General features: G+C 41.7%; 1 protein-coding gene across 3 annotated transcripts in view; it reads right to left on the bottom strand.

Moving 5' to 3' along the window:
* Positions 1-24963, bottom strand: part of LOC118226061 (SWI/SNF-related matrix-associated actin-dependent regulator of chromatin subfamily D member 3) — a 70972-nt gene that overhangs the window by 30950 nt on the left and 15059 nt on the right. Inside the window, exon 1 of one of the 3 annotated variants that reach the window (XM_035415301.1) lies at positions 6107-6614. The exons of 1 other annotated variant lie outside the window; for it this stretch is intronic. In XM_035415301.1, coding sequence (XP_035271192.1) covers positions 6107-6184 — 78 coding nt within the window. In that variant the 5' untranslated portion in view covers positions 6185-6614. Of the gene's footprint in view, positions 1-6106; positions 6615-24963 lie in introns of those variants that run through there. One more of the 3 variants, XM_035415304.1, reaches the window with a different exon arrangement.

Below are 24963 nucleotides of genomic sequence, written 5' to 3'. Positions count from 1 at the left end.
CGACAGTGGGGGAGTAAGACTGATGGAACACATCAAGGTCTGTGATTGGCTCTTCGGTAAATTGCTCAATTGGAATCACTGGTAGGCATTTGCTGTTACTTGTTATAAAACAAGTGTTATAAATTACTGTTCTAAAATTGATATCTGGAACAAGTGATTTGCATAGTGGCAGAAAGTTCCCTAAGATTGACAGAGGTTATTCAGGGACCACCGATTATACTATAGAGAGGGGCAAGAGGCAATGCACAGTACATATTCATAATATATATACACCTTCAACCCAATGCCATGTTAGCCATCCTGTTCATTTACACAACTCCCTATAAACCAGGTGTCCCAGACTCCAGTCCAAGTGCACTGCAGTACCTCCATGTTTCTGAGGTTTCCTTTCAATCAGCAGTCAATTTAGGCTTTGGAAACAAGGCAAGTGGAATCTTTAGCCAATAAATTCCATAAATCAGGCACTTAAGTGTGGGAACACACCAAAAATCAGCACAGTGTTGAGCTCCAGGATCTAAATTTCACTATAGACCAGTGCTCCTCATTCCTGGACCTGGCAGGCTGCACAGTTTGCTGTTTTGCTGTTATTCAACACTTAATAAATCAATTAAAGCAGCCAATTGCACAGTTCACTCACCGCACCTGGTTTTTATGGTCTGAATTGGTTGCTGATATTGAGGTGAAAACAAAAACCAGCAGACCCTGCAGGACCAGGAGGTAAAATCACTGCTATTGACCATAGATTCTCAAATCTGGACTTCAAATCCAAATCCATCCCTGGTTTTCTTATCCCCCAGGTGGTTAACTGAACAATTAGTGCCACCGATTGGCCAGACTGTATTCACACCTGACTCCGGAGAGGGTGGAAAACCAGCAATTCTTGGACCTCAAGGGTCATGATTAGAGTAACAGGGCAATAGACGATGATACGTAATAGTACCATGTAAATACTTAAAATAATGGTAGTACAAAAGCCAAACAGACAAAAAAATTCAATAAAATAAAAGAAAAACTCCAGCCCACTAAGCATGTAGAGGCCCTATTTAAAACAAACATGGAACTTTTTCTGATCCACACTCTCAGCCATTTTTAGCTGGTCATTACTGAAGAAATAAATCAGCGCCCTGGAACAAAATGGTGGGGTGGATTGCGTAGATTTCCCTGTAAAACCCAGTGGCTCGTGGGAAATCGCCCGGGCGCACTCGCACGTGTCACTCCTCTGCCACGCCCCTCCCACCTCATGCGGGCTACACAAACATATGTGGGTGGCCCGCATCTGACTCCGCCACTCTGCATCTGTCTGCTGGCTGACAAGGGACCTCTGTGATCTCGGCACCCAGACGTTTACATGCAGCGAGAGCTCGGCGGGGGCTGCCACCCACAGCCCTCCTAAACGGCGGGCGATTAGAGAGACGCTCTGCCACTACGCGGCACCCAGCCGCGGACTCGCACATCATTACAGCCTCGAAGTCTGCGAGTCGCCCCCCCGCCCCCCCAACGCGATATCAGGGCTCCGCGTCAGCGCTCCTGTCGCCTCGGCGAGAACGCCGCTCGTCTTCGCCGCCGCGGTTAGTGGCGTCTCTGTGTCCCCAGAGCCGGGGGAGTTGGATGAGGAGCTGCTGCTGATCTGTTATTGCTTTGCGACATCTGCACGCCACACACTGGAAAGAGAGCCATGCTTCATGACTCTTAAGAAAACCACAGAGAACCACGGCTTTTTTGTTTTTTCATTAAAACACCAGTTTTATAAAACTAACACGCATAATGGTTCTTCTGTGTGGCTTGTGACGGGACTCAAAACACTACTCAGGTTGTATGAGAAAACAGGACCCATAAAAAGGGTTGGACTTCAAAACATTCATAAGTAAACCTTGTACAACATGGACTGTGGACCTAGTGTGTTTGTAGTGCCTATTGGCGCCTATTATACATTTCATCGTTTTATTCATTATCACATCTATATCGGACACATACATATCAGATTTTTCTACAGAAAAAATAAAGTTCTTGTTCCAAGTGTTAAATAAGTGGTGATAACCTTTCAGGGAACAACTCTATGCAGTCTTTTACTGTATTTTGCAAACATTGAGGGGCCATTCATTTTCAGTCATGTAAAGCAAACAGAACCTAGTGAATCCATACTACATGCTGTCAGTTAACATTGAAATGAAAACATACTTTAAAAAATCTGACAATATACTGCTGGAGTACTGCTGATAAAATTGCAGGAACATTATGCATCACTTGGAACACGAACAGGGAATAGATTTTTGGGGGGAGGGGGGAGGGGGGAGGGGAGAAACAACAAACTACAAAGTACAAACCCTGGCAAAGTCGTGGTGACACTGAGGAAGTGCAGCCGGACACCGTCAACATGTCACGCCGCTAACCTACCGCGACGCGACCCCGCGACCCCGCAGAAGTAGGCCAGGCCCCAGGGTGCCTGGCAGCGGGGCCGATCTCTGGCCCGGGAGGACGGCAGGTCCCAGCTCGGAACATGTGGTCGCGGCAGGCTCCGGGTGAGAGAGGCTATCCGTCTCCCAGCGCCGCACGGACCTCGCTCTCGCACAAGGTTACAGAAGATGAGGTTCAAAAAGGAGGCCGAGCAAGACCGGGAACTTCCATTGCCCAGTCCCAGTCATAAAGTCCCAATGAGACACCGAAATAATCCCCCTCCACCCACCCACCCACTCCAGCCCAGCGTGTGTTCTCTGTTTGCCAACAATTCTGAAACCTCCCTGAACAGACAGTGTATTTATGCTTTCCTTCACACAGAGAGACATATTCTCTCAGCCACATTCACTCATACATAGGTGAATCCCAAGGTTTAATACATAATATGTCTGGGTCTTGACAGTGGACTCAATCAGGCTGTGAGGCATTGCTGGCTGACAGAGATATTGAAGTTAGTATTTTAGAATTTACAGTCATTTAATTGGCTGAAGGCAGTTTTGTTTCCCCACAAGTCACCAGGGGAGGACAGAATGCTTAATCAACAGACACCATTTCTCTTGCATCTCCAAAACATTTAAGGTGGTATTCCACTATTGAGATTGTAGGTGAACTTAGATGTGGGGTCTCCTTATTTTTTTTGCTCAGTCTATTAGCGGTCACCTTTACCAGTTTCTGAGTGAATCGATGTCTCACCTTGGCTTAACGAAAACATACAGTATCTGCCATAACCTTGGTCTTGCGCATTCACATTTTTACACCATCCACACTCGTGCCCCTCTGTTCTGTGTGAGGTATTTACAGCTGGCTCCAATATACACCATACAAATAACAAGTCTGCTTTTATATTTTTACTTAACGGATAGCCAAACATTAAGAGACTTAGCTCTGGTTTACAGGTATTCTGCAAGAGAATGTCTTTGTCCCATTCAGGACCAGAAGAGGTCAGGGGTCACCTTTATTTATCTCCTTCATTACACTGCAATAAAAAACAACACTGAGCAATCCATTAACGGATGCTTACCCCACCCGTTGTTGGCATCTTATTTGCAATAAAAGAGGACAGGAGCCATTAGGCAGAGGCAAGAGAGCACCTCTCCCCGTCCGAAGATTTACAGCCAGGCGGGACATCCCGCGAGGGGACATCTCCACCCCGTTCCAAACAAACCATCCTTCCACAACCTGCGTAGGGCATCACGGCATGGAAAGGTCCCCCCCCCCCCCCCCCCCCCGCTACTTAATTGAAATGCAAATCGGGGACTCAGACGACGGCGGGTTCTCGGCGGACGCCGCGCCGAATAGCCCGCCGAGCGGCGCCGGCCAAGGGCTCGCCGGAGAGAGGGAGGTCGGAGCCAAAATAACTAGTGGGGAGAAACGCGGGGCTGGAAGTAACGAGAGCCCCGTCAAGGTTAATTGGTGCGTCGGGGCGGCGCGATCGTTCCGCCCATCAATCACCCGCACTCATCATTTCTAATAGACCCACTGTGCTGTGTAAGTAGCACTTCGCCTCGGCCGGATATCTTGGCACGGCGAATACGCAACGCCCGATATGCTGTTTATCCAACATCGCCCGACTGCTCCGGGTTTGACGGTCATGCCTCGGCGAGTGGAAATTCTCACTGTAGACTTTAGACAGGAAATCTGCACGCAGCCCTTGTCGCTTTCGATGGACTTTGAACACCGTGAGTGACTGACACGCGTCCCTGTGAGCGCAGTGCAATTTCAGACACGCACGGTTTACTCATCTAGCGAAGGGCCAGGCTCCCCGTAGGGAAGTTCTAAAGCCCTTTGGAGAAAATCTCCTCCGCTCCGGAATGTGGGAAACTGTGTTATCAGGCTAACACCTTGGATAAGAAGAAGCTCTGGAGTGCTGAGCAGATAAAGCCAGCGCAGTCTGATGAGAATTTACAATCTATCACGCAAGGGTGTGTGAGAGCGAACATTAGGCTTCAGAATGAATGGATTCGGAGTGAATGGATGCTCCTTGACCACAGACCTACAGTATATATTCATTGTTTTCATTCAGTGAGTGGTAACATTAATAAGGAAACCCTTCACAGCAGCCATATGCAAGCCCCGTCCTATTTCATTCCAAACGTACTGTGAAACCCGTGCCGGACGTGTGCATGTCCTCGCATTTGTAGATGCTAAACTACTTAATCTGTGGAAAGTTCTGTTCGATTTGTCAGGAACCATTATGAAAAAAAGGCTATCTAATTAAACGTTCAAAGGGACTGGCTTTTTTGCACACATGTATAAATTTAAAGGCAAATTCCAGGCTAGAACACTTACATTGTTAGCAAATGTGTAGCAGCGATGCACAGTTCATTGCAGGATTTATTATCTGATTTGTGTAATATACTTCATCGCTATTGGCTATTTTTCACTGCTATCCTGTCAGGCTTATTCTAGATTCACTCACATGTGATAGTTTCCGACATTACCCAGAACTACTTTCACCTCCTCCCGTTGAGAGAAGGGGCATGGCATACAAAGCCAGCTTGATTGACTTTAGCTGGTGCCTCCCGTCCACTCCTGTTTGTGACAGGGAGCAAACCAAGAGACAAAAGTTATAGCTAAAGTGGGAGAAGGAATGCCCCCAATCCCCTGCGAAGCCACACTGTTGCATTCTGGGCTATTGAGGCTGCTAGCATGGCAGAAATTGGTATGTCTTCCGGATAAATGATTGATTTCTCTCAGTAGGAGTATTGCAAAAGGTTGATTAGCAGGGACTCAAAGCAAAACTCCTGACCTGTTGTCCCTAAGGGGTTGAAACTGTGCCTATGGTGGCAATATCACTGCATGATGTCACTTCATCTACAGAGCTCGAGTTTAGCTGTGGAAAAGTTAAATACAACACAAAACAGGAAAATAGGACCAGGGGTGCGTTTTACATCACCAATATGAAAATTCTAACAATGTCAAAGTGTTTTTGTCTGACATTTTCCTTTAACACAGAACCTGAATTACTTCAATATTGTGCTGCCCCTGCATATGTCTGACAGTTGCTTTCAATGGGGTAGAGCCATTCTAGTCATTTCTACTTCTATGGTTCCAGAGCCCCCGCCCCCTGCGCCGTGCTTTAACTTCACTACGCTGTGTCCGGGCATTGACAGGACGGCACAGATCGTCATCCCAGCTGCGAAATACCAGCACTTTACTTACAAATGAGGACCACTACAAAGCTACAAAGGCACTGCTTCCTTTCACAGGCTGTTCTCCAGGTACACAATGCAGGGCTGGTCTGACTATCCACTCTACATATGGTTCCCAGCACACACTCCGGTCTGTTTAGACAGCCAAGGAGCCGGCTGCAGCCGACCCTTTCTTCGCTCTCCCCCCCCCCCCCCCCCCCGCTTTTATTTGTTATTACAAAAATCCCACCTCCCAAACGTGCCCTCTGCTCGCTCCCTCCCCTCCCCTCCCCTCCCCTCAGCCGTCGCTCCCTTCTTTAAAAAGAAACGGTGTGGGATTCAGGGGGCTGGAAATAACCTTCACGCAGCGTTCCCAGCTATCTCGCACACGCAGGCTGTCGCGGCGCTCGCGCTCGCTCTCTCTCTCACACGCAGGCACACACACGCACACACATCGCAGACGCACACACAAACACGAGAGCCCAGCTCCCCCGTCAACCGTCAGCATCTATGGCACTCACCACTCCATGGACCAGGAACTCAAACAGTTTGCTCTTGGTAGCCTTGCGGGCTCCCCCGGCTGTCTCCTCCGTAGCCATTCAAAAGCCCCCTTCCCCCCCTTCTCCGTCTGGCTCTTTCTTTTGTTTTCTCTCTTTTCCCAGTCTTTCTTCCCCTCACCCTGCTTTCAACTCCCCTCCCCTATTCCACTTTCCTTCTCTTTATGTCTGCCTTTCAGAGCACTGTCCCTTACTCTCCCTCTCTTTCGGTTCCCCCCTCTCTCTCCCTCTCTCTCTGTCTCTCTCTTGCCCTCTCTCTCTCTCCCTCTCTCTCTCCTTCTCCGGTTTTCATGTGCAGCGCAGCCAAGTCCCTCTCTCTGGCTCTCACACTTTTTAGTTGAGCTGCCTTTCACAAGCCCCGTGGAGGGGAGGGCGGGGGTCTGACAGGGGGGTTCTGGCCGGCCCACCCTGGAGGCCCCCCACGCAGCTGTTGCATTCCATTGGTTGATAAGGGCAAGCGGTCTGACTGGCTGCTACTCCCTGCTATTTGTGCGTCGGCTGGAGAAGTTTGCTTTATAGTTATCCATTCTCTTTGGCAGTCAGCACTGGGAAATGCACTGGGGCTACAAGCCAGTCCAACAGAGGCTGTTCATTCTCAAAAAGGGGTACTATGACTTAAAGGGGCCATGCGTTTTTAATCACTTGGGATTATTATGAAAATCTTTACGTTCTGCGACTGCCGCCAAATAATTTAAATTGTAGAAAATTCTAGGCATTTGGAAACCACAGAACTAATAACCTGAGAAAACAATAAAAATCAGAGTTTGAAGCAGATTAAAAAAATTGATACACAAATAAAATTCATTTCACATTTCAAAAGGGAGTTCAAAAGGAAGCAATAACAGTAGATCATCATTAATTGCCTAAAGCAGGATGTCCACTTTACCAAGCAATTTCATCGCATACACATGAAATAAAAGAAGAGACAAATAATGTCAATGGCATGCAGATACTGTTATTTACAAATAAATATAAATAACAACAGTAAAACAGTATTGCCTTATAAATGCTTAGTATCCTCTGATTTCACCTTCATTTGCTTCCCATATTTACTTTCCGCATCAACACGACATTGTGGCAACATTGTGAAAATGTTGCGAGAAATTCTCACCCTGTGAGAATGTTACATATTAGCCAGGCTTCCTTTTTGGGGCAACACTACATTCCCTAAATGAGCAGTATCCTGTGTTTCTAAACACAGGATTAACTCCTTTCAACTCCTGGAGGGTTTTTCACACCCCTCCCCTCTTGACATGCGGGCAAGGGGGGCGGGGGAGAGTGCGGAGGTTCCTGGTGGGAGACTGGACGGGGACCCTCTTTGTGATACCCTCCACTTCCTCTATTTACATTTCTGGGGTAGTGCCGTCAGAACTAATCCATCAAGGCCAGAAGCAATTCTACTATGGCTAAGGGGCATAATTCACAGTTTACTCACTACCTAATCTGAGTGCTGCTTCACCATTCATTTTCTAGTACTTTCCAACTGTGCTGCACCAGAGTGACTGAGAGCCAGAGGATGTCTCACAGTGGGATTAGGTTGACTAATCAGTTGTATGGTTCTGGTCTGGATCTGCACTGATCATTGCCCACAACACCCCCCCCACCCATCCCCCCGAATCACACAGCCTGACCCCATTCAGAAGAGAAGGATAAAGAAAGGTAAAACATATCCCCCCTCATACTGAATTGGAAGCTGAAATATTAATGGGCGCATTGATTTGAAAGACAAAGGGCTCGAAAGTGATGCTAGATCAAACATGACGGCCTCTTGACTGGCACGTGGATGTGGGCCATCTCCTTGTTTCTGGCTGAGCGCGTTGCCGCTGACTGCCAGCGACGATCTTAAGGAGGAGAATTAACAGCAACAGACGGACACACTCCCAGAAACTCAATTTAACGGGTCAGAGTGTTTGACGACCAGGGCAGTGTTAAGCGTTCAGCTGGGGATTTTTTGTACGGCCACTGTACAAGGGAGGAGAGGGGGTGTATGTGTGTGTGTGTGTGTGTGTGTGTGCGTGTGCGTGTGAGGGCAGGGAGGGGGGCAACTTGCACACAGAATCTAGCAGTATCCCCACTTGCACAGTCGGGCCTACAGTTGAGTGACGACTGGGTTTCATTGATGCAGCAGCAGCAGAGACGTCCTTATAAGCATACAGGCTTTGTTCAGGAGGACCGTCTGACCCTCAACGAGACAGTGATCTTAGCACAAGTGGCGTTAGGGTCTGCCCCCTAACTTGCTGAATGGATACACTCTCTCCCCATAAATTGCCCCACGCGAAGTCTATTCATGGAGAGCGAGCCACGTCCGAGTTCTCAATAAACTCCACTAGATAAAAACGGGTCCTAAAACAATGCATGCCTGTTTAGACGGTTTAGAAGGTCATGTAAAGTCTGAGAATATATCCGCCTAAGAGTTGGCCATTCATTTTTGTCCTCTGTAGGTGACATGAATCCCTGGCATTAATATCAAGAACCTATATTATACTATGCTGAAACCTACACTACAAGGGGCATTCAATAAAAATTGAATAAAATATTTTTTGAGAACATGTTCACTGCAAAAAGTTTTTGTCATCCAAGGAACTTGTATTATGTAAAAATCCAAAATACTTAATTTTGTTCTGCTGGGTCTCTAATGTACATCAGTGGATAATATAGATATTACTCATGTCAATGTTATTGCATTCATGTATGCAAAACGTGTATGCTTGGTCATGTCACAAAAATTGTTTTCCTGGTACAGGCAATAGAGATACAGAATACTGTTTAAACTCCCACGTGAAAAGAATTTCAATTTAAATATGACTCATGTGACATTCTCCTCCAAACCCTAATGAAGAATGTGTATGTTTTTTTTCTTTGCTTGCCCTGTAGTTGCAAGACGCCAGCAATTATACTATTTAAAATTATTTTGTAATTCTATAGTATTATCTACAATGGCTGACTTTCAATCAATAAAAACAACAGTTATAATTATATTGGTTGTTGTAATGCAGAACTTGTTAAATGGGTGGTAGATTTAGGATGAGTGAACTGCGAACATACCCGCATGTTCTTATGTGTTGGACTTTACTCACTCACCCAGAGACATCACTAGACAAATCCCTACATTATTAAGTGGTGCATTGGGACTGTTTGTTGTACCTCTGCCAAGCCTTCCAATATGGGAAAGTTTGGAGCTTTCCGTCGTGGGATAATTATGACATTAAGCATTTCCGGAGTGATTTGTGAAAGAACAGAGATTTCCTATTCAAAATGTTACATTTTTCACACAAAACTATCCCATTCTATGTACACACACACTTTTAAACAGCACAGAAAAGTCACAATAAAACACACATGGGCATGGCAGGAGTCAAAGTAGCAGAGCTTTGTCAACAATACTAGGCAAATGAGCATGTGCGATTTATGCAAGGCTGGGTGTGACGCATGCGGGCACACTCAGAATGTTCTGCCCACTCACTGGCATTAGAGGATGGTTGGGAAATCCCAGAGTTTTGTGGCCTTTGAGATATTACCCTGCAAGAGCACTGAGACTACTCAGTGGTCTGAGAGGGGGAGTATCATGGTGTTGTGACTGCCCATGATAACGCAAGGTCGTTCTGTGCTAGCAGAGAAGGCCCAATGCAGCGCAACAGATTAGGTGAAAATATTCCCACCTAATTCACCACTAATTAATTTCTATGACAGCAAAAAGCTGCACCCAAGCCTTCAGTAGATTTATAGTCTTGTACATCTGTAAATAATTAATTAATAATGGAACTGACTAATGTAACTGACTAATGAAAGTCTGTTTCCAAGAAAGGATAATGCTGATTTGGATAACAGGTTCTACTTGTTTGCTTTAAACAAAAAAAGTTCATGCTATGAATTGAAGTATTGATGCAGTTCTGATCTCTGCCCTCATGACTCACCCAATTAGCGGTAGGAGACAAATCAGAGCCGGTGTTGTTACCCTTATGGCTCACAACTAGTAGATGTATTTCTGGCTAAACTGTGCCACCTGCTGGTGAGACATGGAAACATCAACTTGAGAGATGTGATCCTAGTTGGGACGTGCACTCAGGCACCACCAGAGGTCGCCAGTAGACATCTACATGTACACTGACATTTTTAAAGGGATGGGTGTGACTACAGACAGGCAGAACTGTCCAATAAGGCAGTTTTGTCAAAAATGATCTGTGCACGAATGTGACATTCCCAAACTTACCATTAAATCCTTATCCTAATCTACACCCTTACACTAACTTCAATGTTTATGTGAACATGGTATATTGCTGCAAGTTGCACTACATGTGCCTCTGGATTAAATGACAAATTCACGCGAACCTATAGCTCATTTCTGTCTTTAAGACAGTTGACACCATACTATTACAGAAACATGCACAAAGAATATTTTGAACAGATATGTCTCTAGCCAACACCGGCATCATGTTTATGTTTATGCAGATCTCCATTTCAGAATATTACAGAGCAAACGTGCAGAACTACATCTTGTAGTTCTGCATGTGAATTCAATATTTTTATTATGTCTTCTACTTGCCTTATTTCCAATGATCCATTGAACCGAGGGATAATTCGCAGCTATGCAATCACAAACGTTCTGAACTCTACATTTACTTTCCCACACCACCATCATATTAAAAAATGAAATGTGATAATGAACACACACTTCTTACAATCAGCCTTCAGCAAGTACAACCAGCAGACCCTGCGGCTCCCCAGGACCAGGGTTGGCCACCCCTGGTTTACACTATGGAAATGCAGAAATGTCTATGGTGTTTTTTTGATTCATAGCTTGCTGCTATAATTTTATTTGGAATGTATCTGCTTTGAAAGAAACCAGAACGGTCTATGTCACATTCATTTCAATGTTTAAGGCTTGCAAATTATCCTGGAGCAGTTTCCCACACAAGCATCCTAGTACACTGTCTGTTAAGTGTTGAATTAACACTGGACACATTTTACTGTGCACATATAAAACTCAATGACCCTAATTCTAGGTCCAACACACATATGTTAAACCTTCTATAGATTTAATGTACATATTGTATGTGAGATTAATACCATATATTCATACTATACTTTTTCTACATGACACATTACATTTATTTCATTTGTACGCACCTTTTCCATATGGCACTGTGTATTACAGACAGGGGAATTGTGTATTATATTTTGTGTGTGTGTGTGTGTGTGTGTGTGTGTGTGCTTTTAGGGACAACACATTTTCAGAGCATTGCTTAATTTGCTTATCAATTAGCCATTGTTTTATGCTAGTTATCCAATTAAGTTTAATTGCTTGAGAGAATATTCTGTTCATTCAGGCAGCTCAAAAAAGATCATATTACTGAATAATGTTAGCTACACTGTACAGGCAACCTGTCCCTAATACACAGCAACAAGATTAACCATTTGAATGAATTGCCAGAATGATATCAAGTGGATAGTGGCAGACCTAGCCACAAGAAAAACCAATGTTGGTATTCTGCTGTAGAGTTCCATTTACATTACATTTACATTAGAGGCATTTAGCAGACGCTCTTATCCAGAGCGACTTACACAACTTTTTACATAGCGTTTTACATTGTATCCATTTATACAGCTGGATATATACTGAAGCAATGCAGGTAAAGTACCTTGCTCAAGGGTACAACGGCAGTGTCCTTACCCGGGAATCGAACCTGCGACCTTTCGGTTACAAGCCCAGTTCCTTACCCACAGTGCTACACTCCGTCCTACATTTGAAGTACTTTCTTTTTTTATCCCAGATTTGTGTGAATGGAGACGATATCACACCGAATACCATTGCGCTAACAGACCTCAAGGCATTATTTGGTTAAATGGCTAGCAAACTGGGCTGGCAACCAGATCTGGCTGCTTGGTAATCCACAGGACCGCACATGGATTCTGTTCTCCCCTGCACAGGGTGGCATGATCACATTCCAAAGCAAAGCGCTGAAGGCAGACTCTTGCCTCTTAAATCACTGTGATTAGTTAGCTATCCAATGTGCCTATTAATCACCACTGAACATTTAATCACGGAAAGCGCTTTGCCTTCATGCTAATACCAGACAACCTGATTAAAATCTCTTTCATCTTGTTGATGGAAATGATGATGCCATTCAAAGAGCAGCTCCACTGATGTGTTCACGTGTGTCATCTCAAAGCTGTATATCCCCAATGACTGGTAACAGACTATTCAGAGCTGGTCTCATTACCCTTACAGCTCAGGGCCTTTTTCACAAAGCAGGATACCTGAGTCAGCTGGATAACAGCACAGAGTAAAACCCGGAACCCTCCCAAAATCAGGAACATGGACCGAGGTAAAAAGAGCTGTTCCGAGTTTTATGCAGTGCAGTTATCCAGCTAACACAGTAACCCTTCTTTGTGAAATATCCCCCTAGAACTAGACGCATTTCTGGCAAAATGGTGCCGCCTGCTGGTGAGACATGGAAATATCAACTTTGGAGAAACAATGACATTTGGCATTTGTCAGCATGCCCACTCAGTCACCACCAGAGGTCTTCAGTAGTAATCCACATGTCCATAACCTTTTTTAATGGGATGGGTGTGAATTCAGAAAGGCAGATCTGGACTACACTGCAGTCTTGTCAAAAAATGATGCTGTCTACAGATGTGACGTTCCTAACATTACCCCTAAATCCTTATAATAGTCTACACCCTTATACAAATTTTAATGCTTACGTGAACATGGTATATTGCTCCAAGTTGCACTTCATTTGCCACTTGTTTAAATAAATTAATGTGAACCTACAGCTCATTTCTATTTATAACACAACTTCCAACATACATGGAACCATAACATGCAAGAAGAATATTTTATCAATTTTGAACAGATATGCCTCCAGCCAGCACCAAACATTTTTATATGCATATCTCCATTTCAGAATGTTGTAGTGCATATGGGCAGAACTACATCTTGTAAAGCCTCCTTTCTGAAAAATGTATTTTTTAAGAATGAAGGCTTCTTCTTGCCTAATTTCTAATAATCTGTCGAACTGAGGGATAATTCACAGCTATGAAATCACAAACTTGCTGAATTCCAATTAAATTCCCACAGCACCATCATATGAAAAAATGAAATGTGATAATGAACACACACTTCTTACAATCAGCCTTCAGCAAGTACAAGTAGGGAATAAAGTCTGGATGCTGCACATTCCATTACCCCCTATTGTGCTGGATGACCTCAATCAAGATCCCAGCTTAAACAGGGGAAGAGAAATCATGGTCCTAAGTATCTCCTTTCAGGCATATAGACTGTAAGGATATCAAGCCTGTATTTGTCCTTTCTCGAATGTGAATCCCATAGGAGACTGTACATACTCTTAAAAGTCATCTGAGCTGGTGTGTGAGGCAGGCAGTACTTCATCAGTGACATCACCCTATATCTCTACATGATATGCACAGTACACTGTCACCATGAAGGCAGTGGAGTCTAATTTTGTTTAGTCTGAGTCGCTTTCACATTCTGTACTTTCTGGCCCAGGAAATAAAACTAAAGCCTTCAACACGACATACAACTCGTGTCTCCTGACACTCCTCATGCCCAATAGCCCATACTCATCCTTTGAACTTTACCTGACCTGTATGTATATGCTCTGCAGCCATATTTGAGTTTTGGAATTTGGAGATTTCAAGTTTCAAGTTAAATTATTTTTATTCATAGACACAATTAATTGTATGAAAGGAATATGCTGCTTTTTGGTTATCTTTACAAAAAATGCAAAAATTGTTAATCAGGAAACAATAATAAATATGCACAAGACAATTCCAAATTTAATGGTTAGGGTTACAATGAAGTCCATTTAATTTTGTCTTTTTGCCCAAATTATTTTCAACACAATGCTGGATTTGAAGGACAGAAAGAGCACTAGCCCCACAGGGTAGAACACAGGCATGAGCAGAGCAGACCTGTTTATTCCCCAACTCCAACAGACATACTATTGTGTCCTGATTACTGATCAAAGTTAATTGTATTTAACTCTGAAATATATATGAATAATAAGTTTTACCAAATATCACTGTTAGCTTCTGCAAGAAGGTAGTTACAAAGAAAATATTTGTGAGTTTCAAAAGAAAATCAGAGTAAATATACATAATAAGTCATAAAAAGTTTTAAAATATTCTCTTAGGAAGCTTTATGGCCATTTTTGTGAAGTTTTTAATATTTTTTTTATATTTTATCATTTACACAGTATTGAATGTAGGACAATGCTGTGCAATATATTGTCATATGTTATGTAAAATAATAAAAAAAACATATGAGATAATATAATGAATGTTACTTTAGCTATTGAATCTTTTTAACCTGGCACACAATTAACGATACCCTTTTCTACTCCTTTATATTATTTATTTATTTTATTTTATTTATTTATTCATTTTATTTTTTATTTTTTGTTGTATTCATTGTTGTGATATGGTTCGTTGTGATTTGGTGGTATGGTTTTATTCTGATATTGTATGACTGTGTTGATCTGTCAAAGCACTTTGAGCTACATACTCTGTATGAACGGTGCTGTATAAAGTTATTATTATTATTATGTGATATCATACTATATATCATACTATTTTGTATAAACATTTGTGTTTTGTGTGTGTTGCACTGTATGACAATGTTATTTTCAAATGGGTGATCAGTGTGTACTGATTTGAAACCCTTATAACAGGGCTCTGTTTTCCTGCCTGAAATGGATAAAATGGATAGGATTTAAAAAAAATCTGACAATCAATTCATATCCATTTTCGGCATTGAGATGACCTCTTAGTGAACATGGGAGAAACTGAGAATAAACTGCAATCAGAAGGATTTTCACTTCAGCTTTTTAAACACTTCACTGGGATCCATTTTAACCAACTGACAACTGCCAAATGAAGATTAACATTCAGTGCCTCAACAATCATTCAGAGGGTAAAAAGGAACAAGCCCCATCTCACAGTCTCAACTCCACATGGGAGACAATAGCCAGAAAAAGGGCTCTTGCAATAAGGAGGAGCATACACATTGTCGGAGTCCCCCCTGTCGGACCCCCCTGTCTCCCTCACTGTACAAAACCAACTATACCAAATGGTAATGTCCCATTCAGTGGGAGTAAAGGGGGGAAAGCGGGACTTCAAAGGGACAAGTGGTCAAAGGGAAGAGTAATCAGTCCTGAACCCCGTGGGGAAAGCAGAGCCTGGGCCTTGGGTATGCATTCCTGCCCAGCAGGAGGGGGTCCTGGGTCTGTGCAGGTACTGTGTGTGTGAGTATGCATGCGTGTTTGTAAGTGTCTGTGTGTGTGTGTGTGTCTGAGTGTGCATTTGTGCGTATTTTGTGGAATACACCCTTTTCAGTGCCTTGCATCTAATTACTTTCTTGTGATTTGCTTATCAATTAGCCATTTTCTTATGCTAATTATGTTATTATGTCTAATTGCTAGAGACAACAATCTGTTCTCTCAAGCAGTTAAAAAAGATTATATTGCTGAACAATGTTAGTTACTCTGCACGGGCAACCTGTCCCTAATACACAGCAACAAGATTAGCCATGCGGCACCATTTGTCTTAGATTAGGATTAAAGCTTCTGTCATGGATTGCCAGAAGGATATGAACTGGATAGTGGCAGACCTCTGTACACGCTGGTCAGTGCAGCTTACCAACAAGGTTTCACCTGCTCAGTCTGGTACAGGGTTCAGTTCCTTTTCACATTCTGTTGCACTCAGCAGTGACAGTTAAAACAGCCCCAATAAAACACTTTCCTTTTCATGGCAGGACCGCATCCGCTCTAGCATTGGAAAGAAAACCAATTCATTAATATATCCTAGCCACAAGAAAACGTAGCTTTAAATAAGAGCAAAAGGAGGTAGGTTATACAACCAAACACTGTGAGCAGACATTATAGCATGAGGCAGGGGCTTTCACCACATTAGCAATGCTAACAAAAGCATAAATATTATATTCATATTCATTGTATTCACAGGCAGTCTGCTCATGCCCAAGCCTCACTGAAGACTCCTCTTTCACAGCACTGCACTGGGTGTCTCCTTGATTCCATTAAAGCATGATACAGAGAGAAAGGGAGGCCATTTAAATGTCCCAGTACCACAGCATTTCCTGCTTTCCTTAAACCTTAAACCACATTTCCTTAAACCGTAAAATAACGTGTGAAGTAAGACAAATACTGTGGTCTATAAACACATGAGCGTAGTGGCCCCAGATCAATAGATTACATTACACTACATTAGACCTGACAAAAGCACTTGTCTGGCATCGTTGAGTGACACTACAACACACGTTCATCCATGGACACATTGTAGTTTGTTGAGTACAAATACAGACTTTGAATAAAATGAATGAGTGAAAATTAATGTAAAATATAATATGTAACATGCATGTGTGTGAGTGCTCGCATGCATTCATGTGTATGTTAATGTACATTTGAAAAATGCATATCATTTGTTTTCAAATGAACAAAAAAGAAAAAAAAATTAAATGAAAATGGAAAAGAGGTATAGATATTTTTTTCGTTTTTTCAAAATTTGAATAAAAAGTAATTTAGAGTGCAAAATGTCAATAAAAAATTACTGTCATGCAAAATGCGTATTTCACTGTAATAGAGCCCTTGAATCCACAGAGGGCAGCATTGAGGTGGGATACCCTTTAAGACAGGGGTAGGCAAGAAGGGCCAAATTTGTTTCTGGATTATTGACCAACTTCCACTCTTAATTAGTTAAATAGCATCAATCATTTACACAATCTGACATTTTAAACAGCTGCATAGTAACAGCAGCAGATGAATGTTCTTGTGCCTGTGTGCCCATATTGTGCTGTTTTATTGTGGTCTAATGTACTTCTGTACGGATTTATTTTTTTAGATGAGGAACTGATTACAGCTGGAATCTGTATTTGTGTTTTTGACCACGTATTTGCTTTGTGCCTTTTCTGTATTGGGAATGACATTAGCTGGCTAGTTTTAAGAGGGAATTTCCAATACAGGAAGGCTTCCTGGAAGAGCTGTTTTTGTGTATTCTTTTCTGAACTCTGAAACCAAGAAACCAAGAAACCCCTATCTGGCTTTCAAAATAAAAGTTAAAGTATTTTGTTTATTTCCTAATTTTTGGTTGTCATTTTATTGCACATCCCTTTGCCACACATAAAAATACAGAGATGGGTGACAAATTAAAGAAAAAACCAACATGAAGTGTTATAGTAAGGTGCTGGGCCACCACAAGCCACCTTAACAGCTTCAATGTGCATTGGCATAGATTCTACTAGAGGGATGGAACACCATTCTTCCAAAACATACTCCCTTATTTAGTGTTTTGACGATGTTGGTGGACAGCACAGACAAAATCTCCCACAAGTGTTCAACTGGGTTGAGATCTGGTGACTACAAAGGCCATAGTATATGATTCACATAATTTTTAGAGCCCGGCCGATATATTGGTTTGGCCGTTATATCGGCCATTATTTGACTTTTTTGGCGACATCGGGATCGGCAGTTATGGAGCCGATGTGTCCCGATTTTTAAATAAGTATAATAAACAAAACAAAAAAACATTGATTATTTATCTGTACTTGTCTGTTCGAACGTTGTAATTGCTATTTACTAGAATTATCCAGTAGAGGGAGCTCTAATACAAGTGTGAATTGCAGCAGCTGACGCGCTACTTCTGTAGTAAGACGTTTGTCACTCGTGCCTCTTCCAGTATTCTCCACTGCAAGACTTGTCTGCACAGATTCGATTGCCGCAATAAAGGTATGTATATTTAGTGAAAGTTTTTAATTAAATGCGTTTATACGACCACTACGTTTATCAGTCCTCATTATCAAGCGAGCGAACTAGCTAACATATTTGGTTCACTTTAACAAGCTAGCTGGCTAGCAAGCCTTTATGAAGTGGCAGTGAGCACATAAGCAGCGTAGGATCTACATTTCCAGAGGACATCGCTGTATTCTCAAATAAACAACCAACCAAAATAAAATGATGATTGAATGCATCACACATTTGTTTTTTTATTTGAGATAATGATATTAGCTACTATATGATGCTGTGTCAATAGCCAACGCGTTATTGCAAGCGAGTGTGTCATCTAGTCACGCGTCATCGTAGCAAGCTAACCAGACTGTAAAAACGCAGATAAAACACTTCTAACGTGGATCATTTTAAGCCATGTTATCTAGCTTTGTCGTGATAACGAGAGAAGGATTGCTGTTGGAGAAGTGAATCAACCAACACTTAGCGCGGGTAACCTGCACGAAAGCGCATTGCAGTTTTTTTCACCACCGAATTCTTATGGACAAGCCTCACGTTAGGTATTTCATCCAGTCAATTTAGTTTCATCTAACGTTACACTTGATTCACTCATTAGCTCCGCTAGATAAAGTCTTACTCTTTGAGATCATGTAGTAGGAATAAAATAAGAAAATATAATTCATTTAACTTGCTGAGAATAAATAATAATAAATAATGAGGCTATGTCAACAGCTAATGCGTCATTGCAAGTGAGTGTGTGTCATCTAGTCACGCGTCAGAGCGCATTGTAGTTTTTTTCACCACCGAATTCTTATTGACAGGGAAACTCGTTAGATAAAGTCTTACTCTTTGAGATCATGTAGTAGGAATAAAATAAGAAAATATAATTCATTTACTGAGAATATATACTAAGAAATAATCATAACAAATTAATAACAACAACAATAATAATAATATTCATAAAAATACATGTTTGAAACTGGAAAACTGATTTTTTTAAATTAATTTTTTTATAGATGGCTGGAAAAGAAAGGAGTAAAAGCAACGTGTGGAGTTATTTTGAATTCACACCACTTGAAGATGGAGTTAATATATATATTTAATTTAATATCATCTTTTACATTTTTTTATCTGTCAAAAAGTTCTTTGTGTGTTTATTTTTATTTATTTGTTTGCTTATAAGTTAAATGTTCCCAAATATAGAAACTTTGATAAAATATAAGTTTTTCAAATTGATTTGAAAACGTTGCACTTTTTGACAAAATATCGGTCAAAACATCGGTAATCGGTGGGCTAGGACTCTCCAAAATCTGGATTGGCATCGGTCCCAAAAATCTGGCATCGGTCGGGCTCTAATAATTTTCATACTCATCTAAACATTCATGCCCTGTGGATGGGAGCATTGTTATCCTGAAAGAGACCACTCCCACCAGGATATAAATGATTCATCATAGGATAAAGGTGATAACTTTATATTGATTTGCAGTGACCCTTCCCTCTAAGGGGACAAGTGGACTCAAACCATGACAGGAAAATGCCCCCCACAGCATAATAGAGCCATCGGATCCCTCACTGTTGGGGTCAAGCATTCAGACTTGCACCGTTCTCTTGATGTATTGAGAAATATAAAAAGACAAGTCAGAGACATAGGCCAAACCTTAGGCTTACCAAAATAAACCATATTTGGGTAAGCCTAAGAATATTAAGAAGAAAGAGAGCACTGGTGAGCTCAGTAATTGCAAAGGGCCAGGTAAGCTAAGGAATAACTCTACGGTTTATGACTGAAAAACATTTACCTTAAAATATAAACACCTGACTCACTGACGACTGTCTGCAGAAGACTTAATGAACAGAACTACAGAAAACTACAATACAAGATACAAACCCCTAGTTAGATTGAAAAATAGGATGGCCAGGTTACAGTTTGCTAAGAAGCACCTAAAAGAGCCTCAGAGTTCTGGAAAAAGGTCTTGTGGACAGATGAGACCAAGATTCACTAGTAACAGAGTGACGACAAGAGTGAAGTGTTTTGGACAAAAGGAACTGCACAATATCCAAACCATTCCCCCTCATCTGTAAAATATGGTGGCCATTTGGGCATGTACTGGCTCACTTGGCCTCACAGATGATGTAACTACTGATAGCAGCAGCAGCAGCAGCAGAATGAATACAACAGGTGTTTGGGGGATTTTCTTCATTATGGTGAGAATTATTTGGTCATCAACTGAAGAGGTCTTCCTTGGCCTACCAGGCCCTTTGCAGTTACTGACCTCACCAGTGCACTCTTTCTTTTTTAAAATGTTCCAACCAGTTGATTTTGGTAAGCCTAAGGTTTGGCCAAAGTCTTTGACTGATTTTTTCATATTTCATAATGACTTTCATTGGCACAACTCTGGTCAAAAGACTCCAAAGCCAATCAAAAGCCTATAACCAAGACAAGATACTGAAAGCTCTCTTGTACTTGCAGTAAAGAAGCAATTGAACACACCTGGCGAATCAGAAACATCTGTGAATTAATTTGTCCTAAACATTAACAATGGGGGCCCTATATATAAAAAGTGCTGTTATTTCCACATGGTGAAACCAGCATGTATTAAAATACCCTTTAGTAAAAGCCGCACAGAATCTGCAATTTAACCATACATGAATTGTTTGATTGCAAATCTAAAATTATGGACGACGGAGCCAAATCAAGAAAAAAACATGGCTTTGTCTCAAACACACACACACAGTGACGTCCATATGTATTTGGACAGTGACACAATTTTTGTTGTCTAGGTTCTGTACTCCAGCACATCATTTTTGAACTGAAACAATAAATATATGGTTAAAGTGCAGCTTATCAGCATCAATTTGAGGGTATTTACATCAGGTGATCCACATAGGAATTGTAGCTCTTCTTATAGCTACATAGTTCCCCCATTTCAGGGGACTAAAAGTAATTGCACAAATTAACATAATCTGACATAAAGCTATCATATTTAGTACTTGCTTGCAAATCATCTGTATTCAATGACTGCCTGAAGTCTGTGACCTATAGACATCTCCAGATGCTAGGTATCTACTCTGGTGGTGCTCTGTCAGGCCTATACTGCAGCCATCTTTATTTTATAGACATATTCTCGAACCCTGGTATTTGTATATGGCTACCAAACATTGAGCTGACAACCAATATTTGGCTGCTTAGTAGCCCAGAGGACTGCCACATGTCTCCCCTGCACAGAGTGCAGGATCACATTCCAAAGCAAAGCACTAAAGCACTTAACATTCAAAGGGAACCCACACTGTTGTGTTCACATGCGTAATCTCACAGTGTTGCATTTGTTACATTGGTTGGCACCTACAGTAGCGTCAAAGAGTTCCCATGAAATTAACTAGCACATAGGCCTACAGCCCAAGAGTGTAAAAACACATAACCCACCAAACTGTCATGCATCAACCTTTGACAGTATTATTCCTGTTGGCAGTTAAATTTTATGTTTTACAAATAGTACAGACGCCTACAACAGCTGTCATGAGTAAATAGCATTTCTCTAAACATGCGGGTTGTGCCACCAACAGCACACAGCCCCAGGCATTCATGATCACATTTCACAATCTGGTCAAAGTACACAGCAAGTATACAGCTGCAATCTGATTTCTAGCTTCAAAGTCACGCAAAAAATGCATATAATATAATACAGTTTGGATTTCAATCTAACACCGAAACAGCCAAGGACTGGACAGAGCAGGCCAGTTGTGACATAACAGAACTGTTTATTTGTGTTGTCACTCAGCCTGTACTGTACATTTGCACAGTGCTCGCAGGAGTTATCTTAAATGGTAATCATCATTAGCAGTTTGGTTTTGATGTCACATACGTCATGTTCTTTTTTTAGGTAAGAAAAGATTGCTGAGAGATAAAACTGTGTTTTTTATTTGTTCGTTTTTTTGAGGATTCAATATGGAATTATTTAAAAAGTATATATAATAGGCAGAAAATTAGCCTCTGGGCCTTTGCATTTGGAAGTTTGCAGTGGTCATGTGGTAGCTGCACACTGATAGGAGAGTAGATGTGTGGTGCCAGAAGTAAAGAAATTTCCCAAGAGGTTTCCTACAAGCACTTTCTTTGTTAAGCAACTTCCTTTTCCACCGTATTTGCATACTCATACAATAACTTGTACATATGAATGTGAATATAATTTGATCCAAAATGGATCACATAACATTTCCTCATGTCAATTCTTTAGGAGATATGTAAGATATTTACTCTCCCTCACTCACTCTTCCTCCCTGTATATCCATCCCTCCCCCTCTGTCTCTTTCCCTCTCACCCTCCTTCCCACACCCTCTTCCCTCTTCTCAACCAGGATGATTCTCTCTCTCTCACACACACACACACACACACACAGAGGGGAGATGTGTGGGCGAAAGTACAGAGCAAAGCCAGATAAGCACCCCTGAATACAGGTGATTGTGTGTTTAAGGTTAGCGGGAGAGAAGAGACTGCAGTCATGGATAAGTAGTTTTCATCAGATGATGAACTGTTCAGCATTACTTAATTGTGTTAAAGTGCTTTTGGCTGTTGTGATGAACAATTCCTCAACTGAAAGGTACCCATATTTCTGTTACAGTCATTGCATCATAGAGACAGATTTGGTCTAAACATGCACTAACATACACTGAGGCTTCAAAGGTTACATTGCTTTTCAGTGTTGTCATAGCAATTGAAATTGAAGTTGTGATGAAAGCCAGACAATACACAGGTTCTCCAGAATGACAGTGGAGACCCCCTGGCCTGTATCATACCACCTAAATTAGAAATGTTTTTAACCAAAATGTTTTAAACAAATCAGCCTTTTAAAAAAATTGTGTTTGGCTTTCATTGACAGGATGCAAAAATCAATATTACGTATCTCCTAAAGAACTGACATTCTGTTATGTGATCCATTCTGGGTCAAGTTATATTCACATTCATCTTTACAAGTTATTCTTTGCCTCCCTAGCATTCCTTTACAGAGCTCACAGAGTACTTGCAGCCAAACTTTGTGATGTGGACCATTGAGGTGGAAGGAGCCTTCAATGACCTAAAGGGGGAATTGTCCTGATGACCCTGGACTTCACAAAGGAGACGGTACTTCAGACGGATGCTTCGGAAGTGGGGCCAGGTGCAGTCGTTTCACAAGAGCTAAGAGGAGAAGAACACCCCGTCCTGTACCTCAGCAGGAAACTGTTGCCAAGAGAACAACGATACTCGAAAGGAGTGTCTTGCCATTAAATGGGTCCAGGACTAATTAAAATACTAGCTTCTGGGGTGGTCATTTTATCCTGGTGTATACTCTCTGCAAGTAGCACATATACAAATGTCTGTGAACCACATCTGCACAGAGCCTTGTACAGCTTGGACTCCACCAGCATCTTTAACATTGAAAGGACACCAACTCATATATTCATTTTGCCTGCATATTGTGACCCAGTAATAACAGAAATATCAGATTAGCTTTATATACTGTACAGTGTGGCCCTCTCAGGGTCTATTGTAATGAGATTCATGAGCGAGGTGATGCAAAAAAGCACACGCATACTAATGTACTGTACCATAGATGCCCAGGAACTGCTAGTTTCTTTTTTAATAGCAGTAGATCAATAACAACAAAGTGCTGATTACAATAAATTATTAAAAGTAATACATCTCAATACATCTATCAATATAGCTATTGATAAAGTGCCATAAATTTCCCATTTTAAAAATTAATTTAAAAAATAAATCAACGGCAAAGAAAATGGCTACTTTAAGAGCAGGAACGGGTACTGGGAATGAAAACTATAGAGTGAGACCTGAGGCAATTTAGCGAACTGAGTGAGATCATTGAATAGACCTCTCAGTGTAAGCAGTCAAAAGTTGGCTAAAATGGCTGAACTACGACACTCATTTCTCAACCTGCTGTGTGCTGTGCAGTGATCCAGGCAGAGAGAGAGAGAGAGAGAGAGAGAGAGACATGAGAAGTGGGGAATGGGAGAGAGAGAGGTGATGGGAGAAAGTGAGAAATAGATAAGGAGAAAAAGAAAAAGATTAATTATCAATCTGCACCTCCAAACTGGAGTCTGATGAGAGCTGCCATTCAGACAGTGATTCTTTGCTTGCTCTCTATTGTGAGAAGCCTAACAGGAAACATACGCAGTTGGGAAGGGGAGGGGGGGGGGATTGTGCAGGAAAAGGCATACAGAACTAAACCCTGAACTCCCTTCTAGTACATGAGGCCCCTCTCGTTTATTTACTCAGATAGCCGCTAACAAATCTCTCTCAGTTACTGACACAGCCGACTCAGCTCTACGGGCAATTTCATCATAGTGGCAAACAAGGCAAAGTGTTCCTCAGAGGGTACAGTCCCGCAAAGCAGGGTGCTGAGACACTGCAAGAGTCTTATACACATTGTGCAGGAGGAGCGAGAAAGACTGAGTACCAAACACTGCAAAACACGTGAACAGTGAAGTAAAACACTTGAATACTTTTTTCACACCTGAACACTCTGACCAGGATAAGCCGGAATAGACAATGGATGGATGGATGAACAGTACACTGAAGCACAGTATACCGTAAACCAAGATTAAATATGTATTGAAATTAACATTGTGCAAACATTCCATATTCATGTGGTGTACAGCTTAGCAAAAATTCCAATGTAATTCTTCAATTTACATCATCTAAAATGATTATATTTCGGACTGATTTTTCGCTCTTTATAAAAAGGTTGATGAGAAACAATATTTTAATGTCTAAGAGTTACATAGGATATTCAATATGAGGGCTATGGGTAGTTTATGTAGTTTAAACCTCAAACAAAGGATAATTAATTACATTCCATATTCCAGAAAGTTTAAGGACATAAGACACTTCTGGAATACAACTTGTGCTCCTCAGAATATGCGAGCAAAGTATCTTTAACCAGAGCTTTTATGATTGCGCTTCTTGGACGATCCCTAAGTTTATCCCTCCACTTGTGAAAGGGGGCATTGTTGAGGTGGCAGCAGCCTCACAATGAGTTAAGTTTCCCGCCAGCTTTCCAGCTTTTGAGACAG

The sequence above is a fragment of the Anguilla anguilla genome, chromosome 4 (genome assembly GCF_013347855.1).
Source record: "Anguilla anguilla isolate fAngAng1 chromosome 4, fAngAng1.pri, whole genome shotgun sequence".
NCBI classification, from domain to species: domain Eukaryota; kingdom Metazoa; phylum Chordata; class Actinopteri; order Anguilliformes; family Anguillidae; genus Anguilla; species Anguilla anguilla.
This window is presented reverse-complemented; position numbering and strand designations above follow the sequence as displayed.